Source organism: Corvus hawaiiensis, chromosome 13, assembly GCF_020740725.1.
Source record: "Corvus hawaiiensis isolate bCorHaw1 chromosome 13, bCorHaw1.pri.cur, whole genome shotgun sequence".
Classification (NCBI taxonomy): Eukaryota; Metazoa; Chordata; class Aves; order Passeriformes; family Corvidae; genus Corvus; species Corvus hawaiiensis.
Genome location: NC_063225.1, coordinates 11910903 through 11925658, shown reverse-complemented (window position 1 = coordinate 11925658; position 14756 = coordinate 11910903). Strand labels below are relative to the sequence as shown.

The 14756-nt window shown below is 45.6% G+C and overlaps 1 protein-coding gene across 1 annotated transcript in view; it reads right to left on the bottom strand.

Annotated features, from left to right (window-relative positions):
• Nucleotides 1-14756, bottom strand: part of PIAS1 (protein inhibitor of activated STAT 1) — a 52796-nt gene that overhangs the window by 19506 nt on the left and 18534 nt on the right. Inside the window, exon 2 of the mRNA XM_048317646.1 lies at nucleotides 10416-10860. Within this exon, the coding sequence (XP_048173603.1) occupies nucleotides 10416-10860 (445 nt within the window). The remainder of the gene's footprint in view (nucleotides 1-10415; nucleotides 10861-14756) is intronic.

Below are 14756 nucleotides of genomic sequence, written 5' to 3'. Positions count from 1 at the left end.
TAAAGAACTTGTATTTTGAAATGCATACATTTCCTCCCAGCCAGCGCAGCGAGCACAATGTCTGCAGGAAATACAAACACAATGTGTACAATTAACAATGAAAACCTGCTTTCACACGTGCTCCTCGATAGAATTTGACACCTATTTTTAGCTATAAATGGAAAGATCACCATTACAAACTCTAATTAACAAAAGTTGAATTAGCAAAGCTAATGCACTGCAGAGAAATGAGGGAATTCCAGTTATTATTTCCGAGTTTTCCATAGTTTTATCTGCTGGGTTGATTTTTCTCCCAGGTAATATTTGCTTTAGCCTGGAAATTGTCAACTTTGGCTTTATTAGAAAAGTCCTGGAAGGTTTTTTGGGAACTTTTGGTGTGAACTCCAGCACTTTATTAATTAAAAACTGCTGAGCATTTAACTAATGCCACCTTCATTTAAAGCTTAATTATCCAGAGAAGTCAACCAGCAGCTATCAAAATTCTAACCCTGCCTTTCCCACGCTTTTCCCTTTCCCCTGCCCATCTTTGTGCTTGGTTTGGTTCTGCAGCAGCTCCAGTTTAGGGAATGCAGCAGGGAAATGGGCAAACAGGAGGAACTGGAAGTGCGTGCAGCAGGAAAACTGTGACACAGTTTGGTCCAGAGGTTCACATTCAATCCTTTTTCCCCTGCTCATGTTGATAGAAGATTTCTTTTTACTGAATAGTGATATGAAAAGAGGGTTTTGAACTTCCATATTCACAGGATCACTGAATTTTTAAGGTTGGAGAAGACCCCCAAGATCACCAGGTCCAGCTCTGACTGAACACCACCTCGTCAACTAAATCAAAACTTGATTTTTGAGCCCTTCCAGGGTTAGTGATTCCACACTTCCCTGGGGAAGCTGTTTCAATACTTAACCACTCTCCCAGGAAAGAAATTTCTCCCAATATCCAGCTGTTGTACTGGTCAAATTAAAGCATTTATACATTTAATTGGGAGAAAATGTAGAAGGAGATCCCTGAGTGCTGCCACGGGAGCTTTCCCCATTCCAGCTCTCCTCACAGTACATGCCAGGACAGAAAACAGCTTCTGCTTCAATCAAAAACGAAATAAAAAAACCCCTTGGACATTTCTTCTTGAGATTTGGGTGGTTTTTTGTCTTTTCAGTGTCTTTTGTGCAGTTAATGTTGCATCCTCAAAGAGGAGACTTTGCAAGGGCAAGGAGTGACAGGACAAGGGGTAATGGGTTTAACTGAAGGAGAGCAGGGTTAGATGGGATACTGGGAAGGAATTCCTGGCTGGGAGGGTGGTGAAGGGCTGGGCTGGAATTCCCAGAGAAGCTGTGGCTGCCCCTGGATCCCTGCAAGTGTCCAAGGCCAGGCTGGCCGGGGCTTGGAGCAGGCTGGGATAGGGGAAGGTGTCCCTGCCCATGGCAGGGGTGGGATGGGACTTCAGGCCTCTTCCAACCCAAACCCTCCTGGAACTCTGTGCTGTGCCCTTGTTTTACTGACTGGGAGCAAAGCCTGGGAGCTGCTGGATCCCTGATTCCAGAGCTCTGATTCCCTGGAAAGCAGCACTGCCACCCCCAAGCTCTCCATACGTTGTTTTGTGTACAGCCCTTGCTGTGATTACCACGGGAGCATGGCCAAATTGCAAAGAGGAAAGAAAAAAACCTGTTAATTAGGCAAAGATGCTCCAAAAGGCAATCAAAATATTTCAAAACTCTTGACAGACTGAGCAGAACAGGCAGAGGAAGATAGACCAGAAGCTACATTAAACTACAACCGAGTTATGGTCAGGCTCCTCAGCTACTCTGAGGATACCACTCTGCCCCTTGGATGTGTAGTTGCATCTAAAAGGGAGATGAAATCTGGTTTTTCTTTGTGGCTTTCTCTAATCTTCTCCCTTATCAGCTTTTCATGCCCATATCTAGTCCTTCTAGATCTGCTTAGCCTACAAATGATGCATGAAAATCCCAACAAACCACAAGAAACAGAGCTCATTTAGCAGCTTTTCCATGAAACACGGAGCTTCCATCTTTATCTCTGGCTCCAACTCCTCTATTCCCAAAGACTTGAGATTTTCCAAGGCAGAGACATTGGAAATCTGGAATTTCAGAGCGCAGAAAGGCTGACAGATTTCTATTAATTCATCTGGTGTATCTGCTGTGTTTAAAACACCAAACAGATCCTGGCAAGTCAAGCACATAATTTAAAGTTCTGGAGGATGATTAAAACCAGAAACATGCAAATATATCGTCTTAGACAATAAAATCATTCTGATGGCTACAAACACAACCATGCCCTGCAAACAACCATTATTATTTAACAAAAGAAAGGTAAAAATAGATCTGCAATTGAAAACCAAGTGGATGAAAATAGAATTTATAATCCAATAAAGCTGGAATCAAGCCAGGACAACAGAGTTAATATGAACATTCTTCAGAAAGATGCCAGGAATGTTTTTTGGGGGTTGGGTTTGTTGTTTCTTTTCCATAACTATGATTTATTAAACATGAAAACACTTTCTTTAGCTCTCTCTGAATGGAAAAGAGCTTGGAAGAGTCAAGAGTGCAAAATGCTTAAAAAGTTACAGAGTTTCTTCTCCCAAACTCTTCTTTTCCGAATTCGCTCTCACCACCATTTCCTGAATTACTCCAGGTTTACCTCACTCCAGGAATGATCCAAACAGCACCTGGGGTTGGTACAGATTAACTGAGGGACACAATTGTGCCTTGCTGGTTGAGGATTTTCTTAAAACATTTTACTCAGGTAAAAAGTTTTCAAAATTTAAGGGAAAACTGTTTCAATATATGGCATCCACAGGGCCAAAACACTTTAAATCCTATAGGAATATATATATAAAAATATATATATATACACACACACTGTATATATAGGTGTGTGTATATATATATATTACAATACATGTACATACACACAATCAATAGATCACCTATTTAATAAACAAAAATGACACAGAAAAGGCATTTTCTACTAATTCTGCTCTTTATTTTGGAAAACCCCTCCAGCACCAGAGTGAAAAAAAAGAACCCATCTTGAGTGGCTGCATTTTCTACAGCTCTAAAAATATTCTGTTCCACCTCACCAGTACCCAGGGCTAAAAATAGCCACACAATCTTTCTGCAGTAAAATACCTCTTGCTGTCTTGAGAAAAAGCTACTCTCTGAATTTCCATTCAGGCACAAACACCCTCAAATCTTTCATGAATTTTCTGGGATCACAGAGCGGAGGTGGTGATGCTTCCTAACACAGCTGACCAATAAACTGAGGTTCATCTTCCCACCATTATCACCCAGTGCAGCTTATTAAGCTGGAGGGAATATATTAGAGAGAGGCTTGGACTGAAATTAAGTTTGTACTTTACACCACAGTTGTTACCTACGATACCACTGAATGGGCCCTTTCCCAATGATTCCCAATAATTGTGTTGATTTCCAAAGGCAAAACCAGTTGTGTTAAGGAAGAGTATGAGCAGTAGAGGAAATTTTTGCTGCATGCTATAAGAAAAACAAGGGATGCCTAATTGGTTATTCACTAACCTAACAGTCTGGATTAGCTACATTTGTCAAAATATTAACCACAAATACAGAATAGCTGTCTGGAACTTCCTCATGAGGGGCAGCTCTGCTCTCTGTGACCAGGCACAGGACGAGGCAAGCTGAGTGAGGGGTTTGGGATGGAGTTCAGGGAAAGGTTTTTCCCCTGGGGGTGCTGGGCACTGACCAGGCTCCCCAGGGAATGGGCACGGCCTCGAGGCTGCCAGAGCTCCAGGAATGTGGGACAACGCTCCCAAGGATGCACAGGGTGGGATTTTGGGGTGTCTGTGCAGGACCAGGAGCTGGACTGGATAATCCTGCTGGGTCCTTCCCAACTCAGGATATTCCCCAATTCTTGCTTTTCCTCCCCAGACAGGTGAGATGCCTCATTTTGCTTTTCCTTTAAACAACAGAAGGCATCGCATCAATTTATGCTCAGTCCTCTATCAAATATCACTGCTGAAAATTTAATCCCTGCCTCCCAACCAGAAAAATGACTGTGCTTAGAGGAGGGCACAGAAAACATGAAGTTTTGAAAATGTTAAAATGCAGAGAGGCTTTGAGCCCTGCTCCAGGGCAGCAGAAGGCAGGAAATCCGTAACACAACACCACAGCACGGCTCCTCATCGCTCCGGCTGTCCGGAGCCTCCTGGATCGCTCTGCCCAGGGCTCATTTATCCAGCTGTGTTTGGAAGCAGGAGCCAAGGCTGGGGTTGAGCTCTAATGGCTGTAGGGAAGCACGATCCAAGTGGGTCTGTGGGAGAAAAATGCTGAGAGGATTCACCTTACTGGGGGATCTCATCTCAGGCTGCACCACGAGGCCTTTAAAGCCACCCCAATTTCTGGAGTTCCCGGGTAACCGAGTGTTTATTTACACATCAACACTTCCTGCCTCTGAACCACAACCTCTCAGCCCCAAGCTCTGTCATCTTCTGGAACCAGCAGTGCTTTCAAACCACCACCTACCATTCCCTGCACTTCCTGCTGCCCTTAAATGCAGCTGCAGTGAGCAGGATGGGGCTGGGCGCAGCCAGATCCCTCCTGGAGCCACCCTCTCCCTGGAAAAGCCTCTCAGCCATCACTAAAGCCACGCCAGCCCATGCCGAAGGAGGGCTCTGCATCCCAATATCCAATATTTGACATCCCTCAGCCATGTCCTGCACAAGCTGTGGGGTTCAGGAGCTCTGAGCTCATGTCCAGCACCAAGAGAAATCCCAAATTCCCACTGCTTTTTGTCACACCTTGGCCATTCCACTTCATTTCCATCACTTATCACAACGGATGCTGCATCCTCAACCTTTCAAAACACTCCAAAACTACTTGAGGGGAAGCATTTTAGTAAACACCCAAATCCTTCTTTCCTTGATGAGCTCTTCTCCCACCTCCACAGGTCACAACTGTGCCCACAAGCAGCCCGAGAAAAGTGAAGTGACAGGACCATGTTCTCCACCTTAGAACAGATGAAAAACTGAACCCTGGCTCTGGTCAGCTGCTGCATTTATCCCTTCAAATCATTTTTAGATTCTGTTCAACTCACAGTTAATCCTCAGGAGGAACAGGCAGAGCCACCCTGGGGGTGGGAAAGGAAGGGAGTAAAGAGATGTGAAGGAGCTTATTTGAAATTGTGCCTAAACATATATATGAAAATAGCCTGGAAATACTCCAAGGGCTACAATTAATCCATAAATATTATGTATTTTATAACTCTTTCAGATATGTTGTATAAACAGAATACAGAACAGATCAGCTGGAAATTATGTGCAATTGGACAGACACTTATGTTTGATTATTCTTTAAATCACTCATGGCGTAGAGCATTTCTGAAGACCTGCAGGAAGATTAGGGGACACTTCCATGCCAACATTCCATGCCCAAAGTCTCCACTCTCCCAACCCACCTCTGTGGATGGATTCCAACTCTCCTCTCACCCTCCTAGGGCCGTGGATCTCCACTCCACATCCATCATTTTTCCAGAGCGAAGGAACATCACTGGATCCCCCTTACTCAAGTTCAGCCCCTCGATTCCTTCAGACACCTGAATTATGTCCCACAACTCAAAAGCTGCTTTCATGCCTCAGTAATTTAACTTTTATTCCTAAAAGCACCAAGTCAGACACTTCAAAGGAGCAGCACCAAGTCAGCACTGTCACCTCCCTGCATGGATCACAGTTCTGGAGAAGTTTTCCTCTCAACAAGGAAGTTTCTTTCCTCAGGCACAGCGCGGGATTGTTGGGATGTCCTGCGCAGGGCCAGGAGATGGATTTTGTTCCCTGCTCCTCCTGATATTTTATATTCTCTATGGTTCCGTGGAAGCCAAGTGGCTTCCCAGCTCCATTCACAGCAGAGCAGCTGTGTCTAGAAACATCCACATCCTGTCAGGGCCTGGAATCTTGGGACATCCACATCCTGTTGGGGCCTGGAATATCGGTGACCTCAGCTCTACGCATGAGGAGATTGAGCAATCAGCTGAAGAGAGCCTCAATAAATGACACTCCTTGTTTTTAGCACAGGAGTTACCCAGTTGGTTAAAGCTCTCTCAGACTTTAAAGAAACACTCTTGACTGTGGAAAGCTTAACTTGAGGCCCAGCGCACGCAAATCCAAAAGAAGAACCCCAAGTGCACTGTAATTCCAGTGCAGCCCCAGCACAGAGCTAATATTTCACCCCCTTCTTGCACAATGAAAAGCTGCAGGGCCGGAAGTCAGAGAGCTCAAAGCTGAGTTGAGAATATAGTGTTTTGTTGAACTTCCTCCCACAAAGTACATTTCAAAAAATAATAAACACAGAAGACAGTAAAAGCGTGACTTTCATATAAACCGTAACAGCAATTGCACAGAGCAAGAGATCAGCTCACTGATAGAGAAAAAGGAGAAATACTTGCCAAGCAAAACTTTCTTGTTTCCAACCCAGCTTTCTTGTGCACTGAATTGTTTAATTGTTTAATGGCTGTACCTTGAACTGCAAGCACCCTAATGATTTCAGGCAGCTCGGTTGCAAGGTCTGGCTCCATGTCCAAGGCACCAGGATCACTCACAGCCAAAGGAAATTCATGGTAAGTGCAGGTCAGGAGAACAAATGCTGGTTGGGGAACATGGACTCAATCCCTGAGGGGGAAATTCTGCTGCCAGGAGAAATCCTGGTGGTAGAGTCCAGAAATCAAGAAATTAAACTGAGACCTCCATCCAGAGAAGCCTCAGTAGAGGCACTGGAAGCTCTGATGGTACCTGGAGTCTGGAATTCTCCTGGCTCTGAGGGATAATGACTGATTCGTGCCTCTTCCTTCCAGGAGGCTGCAGGTAAAAATTCTAATTCCTCTGGCTCTGATCCAACTTTCAGTGAGTGCTGTGTTCATATCACTGAGAGCTGAAGCACAGCAAATAAACTGCAGGATGATGATCCTTCTGCCATTTGGACTGATTTCAAAGAGGAGGAGAGCTCACAGCCTCTTTAATCCTTTCAATTGGAAAAAAAAAAGCTTCATTCCCCTTACAGGTAAGTGAAGGCCCCTAAGCCAGTTAAAATGTTTTTTGGAACGACTACACAGCTGAAGCAATTAGGAATGACATTTGCTGTAACAAGACACATTTTTAAGATGTTACTTAACTATCTCATGTCCCTTCCATAATAATCTGGCAAATTCTGGTCCTTGTTACTCACAGTAAACACACTTCACCACACAAAAGAGATCTTATCTGTGTGTTAGGAGTTACTTTTAGAAAATGTGCTTAAAAAACAACCAATTAGCAACGTCTGGGCTCTGGGGGCTGGAAATGGGAGAATTAAGTGAGAGCTGCAGCTTCACTTGACAAACAACCTAAATTCTCCTCTTTAAGAGATCCTATTAAAAAACAACAGAGAAGCACAGTAATAAGGCAACTTGCATGCATTCCACCAAGGCCAGAGTGGACAGCTTTTCCTCCAAAAATAAAAAAGCCATAGAATCACTTCAAATGGTGGTTAACCACGGCAGAGAGCTCAGTGCACATTCACCCACCAGCACACATTTCCAGAACAAGGAGCCTTCCTGGCTGGCTTGGACACAAACCCATCCCATCTCGATGCTTTCTCCACTTGGCAGTGAGGGTGACTAATAAAATGTGGATCAAATTCAACAGCTCCACAGCAAATGAACAAATGTCTCTTTGTCTCACATCAGCAATGCCCAAGGAAGGACTGGACGTGGCACTCAGAGCCTGGGCTGGTGACAAGGTGCTGATCAAAGGTTGGACTCCATGATCTTGGAGGGCTTTTCCAATGTCAGTGATCCTGGGATTCAGCCAGCCACGCTCAATAGGTGCTGGTGAGAAGGGTGCAGATGGATAAATCCTGCATTCCATGAATCCAGCCCAGCAAGCAGCCAGCATCCACGTGAATCCTGGGCCAGAGCCGCACTCAAGTGGAAGGAGGTAACATCTATTCCCTCCTGTTCCTGACGTTACAAATCAGAGTTAGCAGATTTCATTTCCTCATCCGTTCCTCACATTAGTTGTGTGCTACCCACCCACCCAAAGAAATATTTGGGTACAGAATGCCTGTTCGAGTTCCCTGCTGGGCAACTCCCTGCCCTGAGGCTCTCCCCAATTACTGCTTCTCCAATCAACCATCACTTCTCAAAGGGACAGAAAACGATAGCAAACCTTCCCAGCTGGACTTGGGAACAACCAGGGGCAATCTCACCCAAGGATGTGCTTTGCCCAGTTTTAGGTAATGACTGTCATCCCAGAAGGATCTGAAACTTGAATTAGACAAATTCTCTCTCGCACACACATTTTCTTTCTCTTCCAGTAGGTTCTATTTCAAGCAGGCAGAGAATTATTCCAAACCCCACATCAGGTCATCAGTTCATCCTTGTGGGGGAGGGCAGCAGAGTAAATTCAAAAGTTCTTTATCCCTATCCCATGAGTAATCTGATGGGAAAAAGCAAGCAGGAGATGCTGAAACGCTGGCTGAATGCCAGGTTCTGAGCGTCTGCAGTAGGATCTGCCAGTGGAAAACAAACCAGGGAACCTACACATTGGACACTTGAGGAAACCCACACTGCTGGCAGCAGCGAGAAGGGTGCTCAAACCATCTGGGGCAAATATTCTACAAATCATTTCAGACTTTGCAAAGTATCAGTAATCAACAGAGAACACGAATCCAAGTCTGAACAGGGTGGTGAGGCCCTGGCACAGGGTGCCCAGAGAAGCTGTGGCTGCCCCTGGATGTATCCAAGGCCAGGTTGGACAAGGCTTGGAGCAGCCTGGGATAGTGGAAGGTGTGGGGATGGGACTGGATGGGCTTTAAGGTCCCTTCCAACCCAAACCATTCCAGGATTCTGTGATATGCATGGACACTGCAGCTCTTCCCTCAAATGCTCAAGTAAAAAGGTTTTTAACAGGATTGTTTCAGACAAACAGAATTCCCATACAAAACAAAAGCCCCCAACACTCCTGAAGTTAACAGAAAGGACAGGGATTGCTTCCAAAGGTATCTATCCGCTTGGAATTTCACTTCCTTTTTCTCACCCTGACACTGCACAAAGGGGAAAAATATCCCATTGTCCATCAACTCCTGAGGCACTGAGACCTGGCAGGGAGTGAATTACGATCCCTGCATTTGGGGCTGGCCTGTCAGATGGAGAGCTGACAGCAAAGTGCTCTCCCCACATGCAGGAATCAATGCACACCATCATTCCTGCACTGGAATGTCTTGTGGAAATTACAGCCTTATTTTGAAGTATTTATAATGGAAAAGCAATGAGACACATACCAAGTAGCTAATTAGCTCACACCACCAGCATTGCCTGGAATGGTTATTAATCAATTAGGGTTTAGATTAAAGCTAAATAGATACAGTGCACCTCTGGAAAGAATACCTGAACCAGAAGATTAAATTACCAAAAACTCTCTGCTTTTCCTTCAATTACAGCAGCTAAACCAAAAAAATATGCAAGCAACCGTGCCAGATCCTTTAGAAATGCACAGACAACCCTCAGCACTCACACATCAGGCCTCCCACATCCCCACAGCCCTTCAGACTGTCACTGGAAAGTACCTGCTCAGCTTTGTTTACAAGGGATTTCTTCTGCAAAGGACTTTTTTTTCTCACTCACCCACCCTCTCTTCCCAGATCTCCTCTCACAAATCTGCTCCTCCAACCAGCAGTGAATCTTTCCTGGGGTTTCAAGCCAGCAGAAGGTTCCACGAGCAGCCCCTCAGAAATCACCAGAACTGTTGCATTTAGGCAATATTTAAGAGTATTAAAAGTTAACCATGCTGTGAAGTGCTACGTGGAGCCAGAGAAATCACACATTATATAATGCTCTGGAAGCAGCAGATCCTTCTCAGCAGCTCCACCAGTAATTTATACCTTCATACAAAAAATCAGTTGCAAGAAAAGTAGCCACAACTGCAAAAGAACCACAAGCCTCCCTAAATTCAGATGTTCAGACTGTAATGGATCCAGCAAATTTCCAGCCTGGCATTCCTTCCCTGCACAGAAGAGAAAATTTTAGAAGCTTGATGGATTTGGGGGTAGTTTTGTTTAGTTTGGGGGTTTTTTTTTAATAATGAAACTCTGTGGTTTATAAGAACTACTGAAAGCAGACTGGTTTTTTTTTTTTTCATTTTTTTCTAAGATTTAGTTTGCTTCTTGTCAAAGTCCCCCCTTAAAAATAACGGATGTTTAAACCATATTTAGAGGCTCAGCTAAAGCAACTAATGAGTGTTACGTAAGACGTCTCTCCATGTAGAACAATCTGTTCCAAAAGTTACCAAAAATAGCAATTCTCTAAACACTGGTATGATGCAATATTTAACCAGTTGCTGCACCAGCAGCTGAATTGGGCCATTATTCCCCAAACACCACCAAGTGTTGGGACGAGGTTTTCTTACCTAGGCTGGTGGGTTTGATCAGCTCATCCAACAAGTCATAAAAAGGGAGTTTCTGCAGTTTGATGTCGGGGTGCACGGGGTGCAGGGCCGAGGTGAGGTGGGGCAGTTCCAGTTCGTGTTTAGGTCCCAGGAGTGACACGGGGAGCAAGGGGGACGTGGCGGGGTGGCCGTCGTAGCCGAGCTGTGGAATGGTGGATGGCGACAGCGTGGCCGGCATGGAGCTCGAGTGCACACTGGGGATGGACAGGTCTGCTGGGGTCATGATTTTCTGGGGGAACCTTCTCCTATAGAGTTCTTTGATTTTCATCTGGACGGCGGGGCTGCAGCCAGCCTTGAGCAAGTGCAGGGCTTTCGTCAGCAGTTCGTGTTTGCGGCCGTGCTTGTTCCTCCCCGCGTAGCCCAGCAGCACCTGCAGTTCCGAAACTCGAAGGCTCATAACCATTTGCTTCAAAGAAACAAAACAAAGAATTAATACTCAACTTCCAGCATCCGCAGCAACACTAGAAAGTGCCTGAAGCCCATTAAGAGTGAAGGCACGGCGCCACTGCTCTGCCCCCTTTTACAGTGCTCACAGGTATTTATTTTAAAGTCTGCAATGAGAGATTTTTAAAGGCATTTCCATTCTGTGGGGAAAAAACCTGAGAAAAGGACAAGTTGCCAGTGCAAAATAAAGGTTGTAACTCGAATCATTTTTTAGTCACTTGCTAGAATCTCTGATGCTAACTATTTTTTATTGCTCTAGCTGGATGTAAAAGAAGTTATACGTTGACAATATCCAAGCTGTGCCAATCCTCAACTCCAGACACCCCTTCCAAGTGCCTCCCTCACTTTCTGCCATGCAGCAGAACTAATCCACACAGGTTCAAAGAAAGGAGATCAATGACATTAAAAGTAGAGTGAATATAATCCCACTTGTGTGCAACCCCATGCCATCATTCCTGGGTTAAAGGAAACTTCTTCCCATTCCATCTCTGCGCTTCTCCCATCAGAGCTGCATGTCCTGTTTCGGATGGGGGAGCTGGACTTTGCCTTCTATTAATTAGCATCTTCATTAACACAGCCACTCAGTGTCTCCCAATATGATCTAATGAATCAAACTGGTACAACTTGTCACCTGTTTCACTTCTCCAGGAACTGAGAAAAACACTTCCCAAACCAGCGAAACCAGTAATCACCAGTGCGCATCAGCAAGGCAGGCAGGAGCCAGAAAATCAACTTCGGCACCTGGTTTTTATTGAAAAATATATTTTAGCACTTGACAGCAGCTTGTTCATCATCAGATGGCCTGAGACATCAGCTGGAATGATGATATCCCTGCAGAATTTTGGATTCCCAAGGAATCACAAGGAAGTGAAATGCCTAAAGCCCACTGACATGACTGGCTGCCCTTCTGCATGAAATACCCTGAATATTTTGTAGTCAATCCCAAAAGATCCAATTCCAAACAATACTTGATGTAAATATTTGGGACCAAAGCACCTAATTCAGCACACGAGGGTTCTGCAATTTCCCAGCCACTGAAGGATGGAGGCCCAAACCAGAATTTCCATTTGGAATCTCTGCATTTAACTACAAATGCTCCCATCCTCTCTGGTCCTTCAAACTGTGCAAGGCATTCATTCAGTCTCAAACACTGCTCTGATTTTATTCACGTTCATTCTTAAACCTGAAGTGCCAAGATTAGAAAGGTGCTGCCCCTGGCTTTAGCACAACCAGCCTGAAACTCCCATCACTTCCTCAAAGCTCCACCACCTGCAAGAGATCTTCACTGCCCAAGTGTCCACAGGAGGTTTTTCCCTCCACTGAAACTGGTCCTGTTATTTAAAAGCCCTGAATGAGATGATTCACGTCTTCAATGAGGTTTGCATCAGCCACACTGAACTCAAGTTTGCCACAAGATTTCTACTCTGCTGAACCACAGCACCAGAGCTCAGGAATCTCGCTGCTAATCCTAGATAAGCCTTGCTGCAGCCTTCCACAAACCCTTTGGGTAGAAATGGAGTTGGTTTTTTTCCCCAAGAACTTTCTTCACACTTAACTGTGGGACTGTCACAGAGCTACTAATGAGAACAGACGAGGTACTTGGTAAGAAATGAAGATGTCTTAAAAGAATAAGGCATTTCAGTTCCAATCTGAAGTGTTGACAGCTGAAAGGAAAGTGAAACAAATAGATCTGAAACATGGAAAAACACTATTTATAATGCTTTACAAACACTTCTTCAACAGAATGAGTAGTTAGAGCTGATGGGTTTAATGCCATGTGTTGGGTTGACCCTGAGTTGATGGACAGTCTTTAAGACCAATTACGCTTCTCACAATTTACATATTTAAACCGCACGGAAAGGCGGGACTTCCCCTTTTTGGTCGGAGCTCGCCTGCTGGAAGGTGGGGGGGCTCCGAGCCTCCCGGCCGGCCGGGCCGGGGCCACTGCCCCTTTCCCCTTTCCCCCTTCCCCCCTTTCCCATCGCCGCGGCACGGACCCTGGATCACTGAGGGGGACTGTCCCAGAGCCGCAGGCAGCTAAAACCAGCCATGGACTGCTCACAGCTAAACCCATCCAGCGCGGCTTCTGGGGACAGACGGGTCCCTCTCCTCTCCATGCGGAGCCGGCGGAGCCGGCGGGAGCCGGCAGAGCCTCCTGTCTGCAGCCAGCACACTCCGTGCTGAACTGAAGAGGACACCACGCAGCCAGCAGCACAGAGGGAGCGAGGCTTTCCCCACCGTAAAGCCTGAACAAGAACACTCTTCAACATGGCGGCTTCAGAGTCAGAGAGAAAGAGAAGTGAGTCCCGTGGGACGGAGCTGAGCATGGCGACAGGAGAAAAGAGGGCGGTGCCGCGATTCTGGCGCGCAGCTTAAAAGAAACCTTCTTGCATGCCGTGGTAAGAAACGGTAATACCACAAACTGTTTGTCTCTTTAATCCATTTGAAGAACATGGGGGGGATGGAGAATCCTCGTGTGCCTATGAAGTTTGTGAAGAGTGCCTATGCCAGGCTATATAGAAGTAGTAAGAGGCTGTTAGAGACTTGTGGCGAAGGAAAGCCTCTGTGTGCAGGCCAAAATAACTTATCCTTAAAAAGATGAATAACCCCATGTGATGGCCCATGTTCTGTAGTGTGAAAGAACTGTGAAATTCTTCATGGGAGAGATGTTCTACACACAGCAGACTGTTTGTTTCCGGGCGGGTCTGCTATTGGTGGCAGTTTGGGAACCACGTGCAACTGGAGGAAAACCCTTTTTTCCTTAAGCATAAGAGAGAGACTTTTCAAGAACTGTAACACTGACTAACATCCCATGTTCTGTTATCCCTTGTGTGAGCTGGATAAAAGGAGAGAAGTGCTGGAAAGAGAGGGGGGGGGAGGGAATTTAATTTTGTTTTGTTGTTTTCTCTTTACTTTTAATTCTGTTAGTAATAAAGCTCTTTCATTGTACTGCAACTGTTTAAGGTTTGTGCCTGCTTTGCTTTTCTCCTAATTCTTATCTCACAGAAGGAAAATAAGTAAATAATATTTTGAATCAAAACCACTACATTTAATTGGTGTTTCCGCCCGGTTTCAAACTCAACCCGCTACATGCCATCACCATTAAAAGTCGCTTCCTGAACAGCCAGAACCTCTCAGAGCTTCACTCTGCTCTTGTTTTCTAATAAACTCACGGGCCCAGTTTGCAAAGAGCACAAGAGAATTAAGAAATAATTGAGGCAACAGAGAAGCTCCTGCTCCATGCGGGATGATTTCTGTTTTTAAGGTAAAGGCGAGCTGGAATGAGCATACAGAATGCAGGGTCCACGGTGGAGCCAGACCCAGAGACCAAAACAAACAAAATTCCCACATCTTCCCCACCCTGGCACATTCCTCGCACACGAGGACAAGAACAATTCTGTTTGCAGTGTTCAGGGCACCAACAGAGCCACCCTTAAAACCAGCAGTGAAGCCGTGTGGGTTCATTACAGCTCCTCACTTTATAGACAAACCCTTCCTCCACAGCAAAGGGAGGCAATGCCTTAAACCACCCCACCTTGCACAGGGCTTTGCTGGGGGATTGTGTCCCTCAGGGGCACCGGGAAGCCGAGCTGGGAAAGGTCTCGCACAACATGAACAGGAATATTCCTGTCCCCTCCTCCAACCCAGCCGTGTTTTATTTGAGGACACAACCCAGCTCCACCAGCAGAAATCCAAGCCCTCTCCAGGTTCCAATCCCTTGGTCCATGGCATCCTGACCCTGGAACAGGCAGGATAGTACAGCAGGGAAACAACCCAAGTGCTGCCAGACACACCAAGTAAATACATGAAAAAGCTGCAACTTGTCACGTTTTCTCTGTCACATCTCACCTCATCACA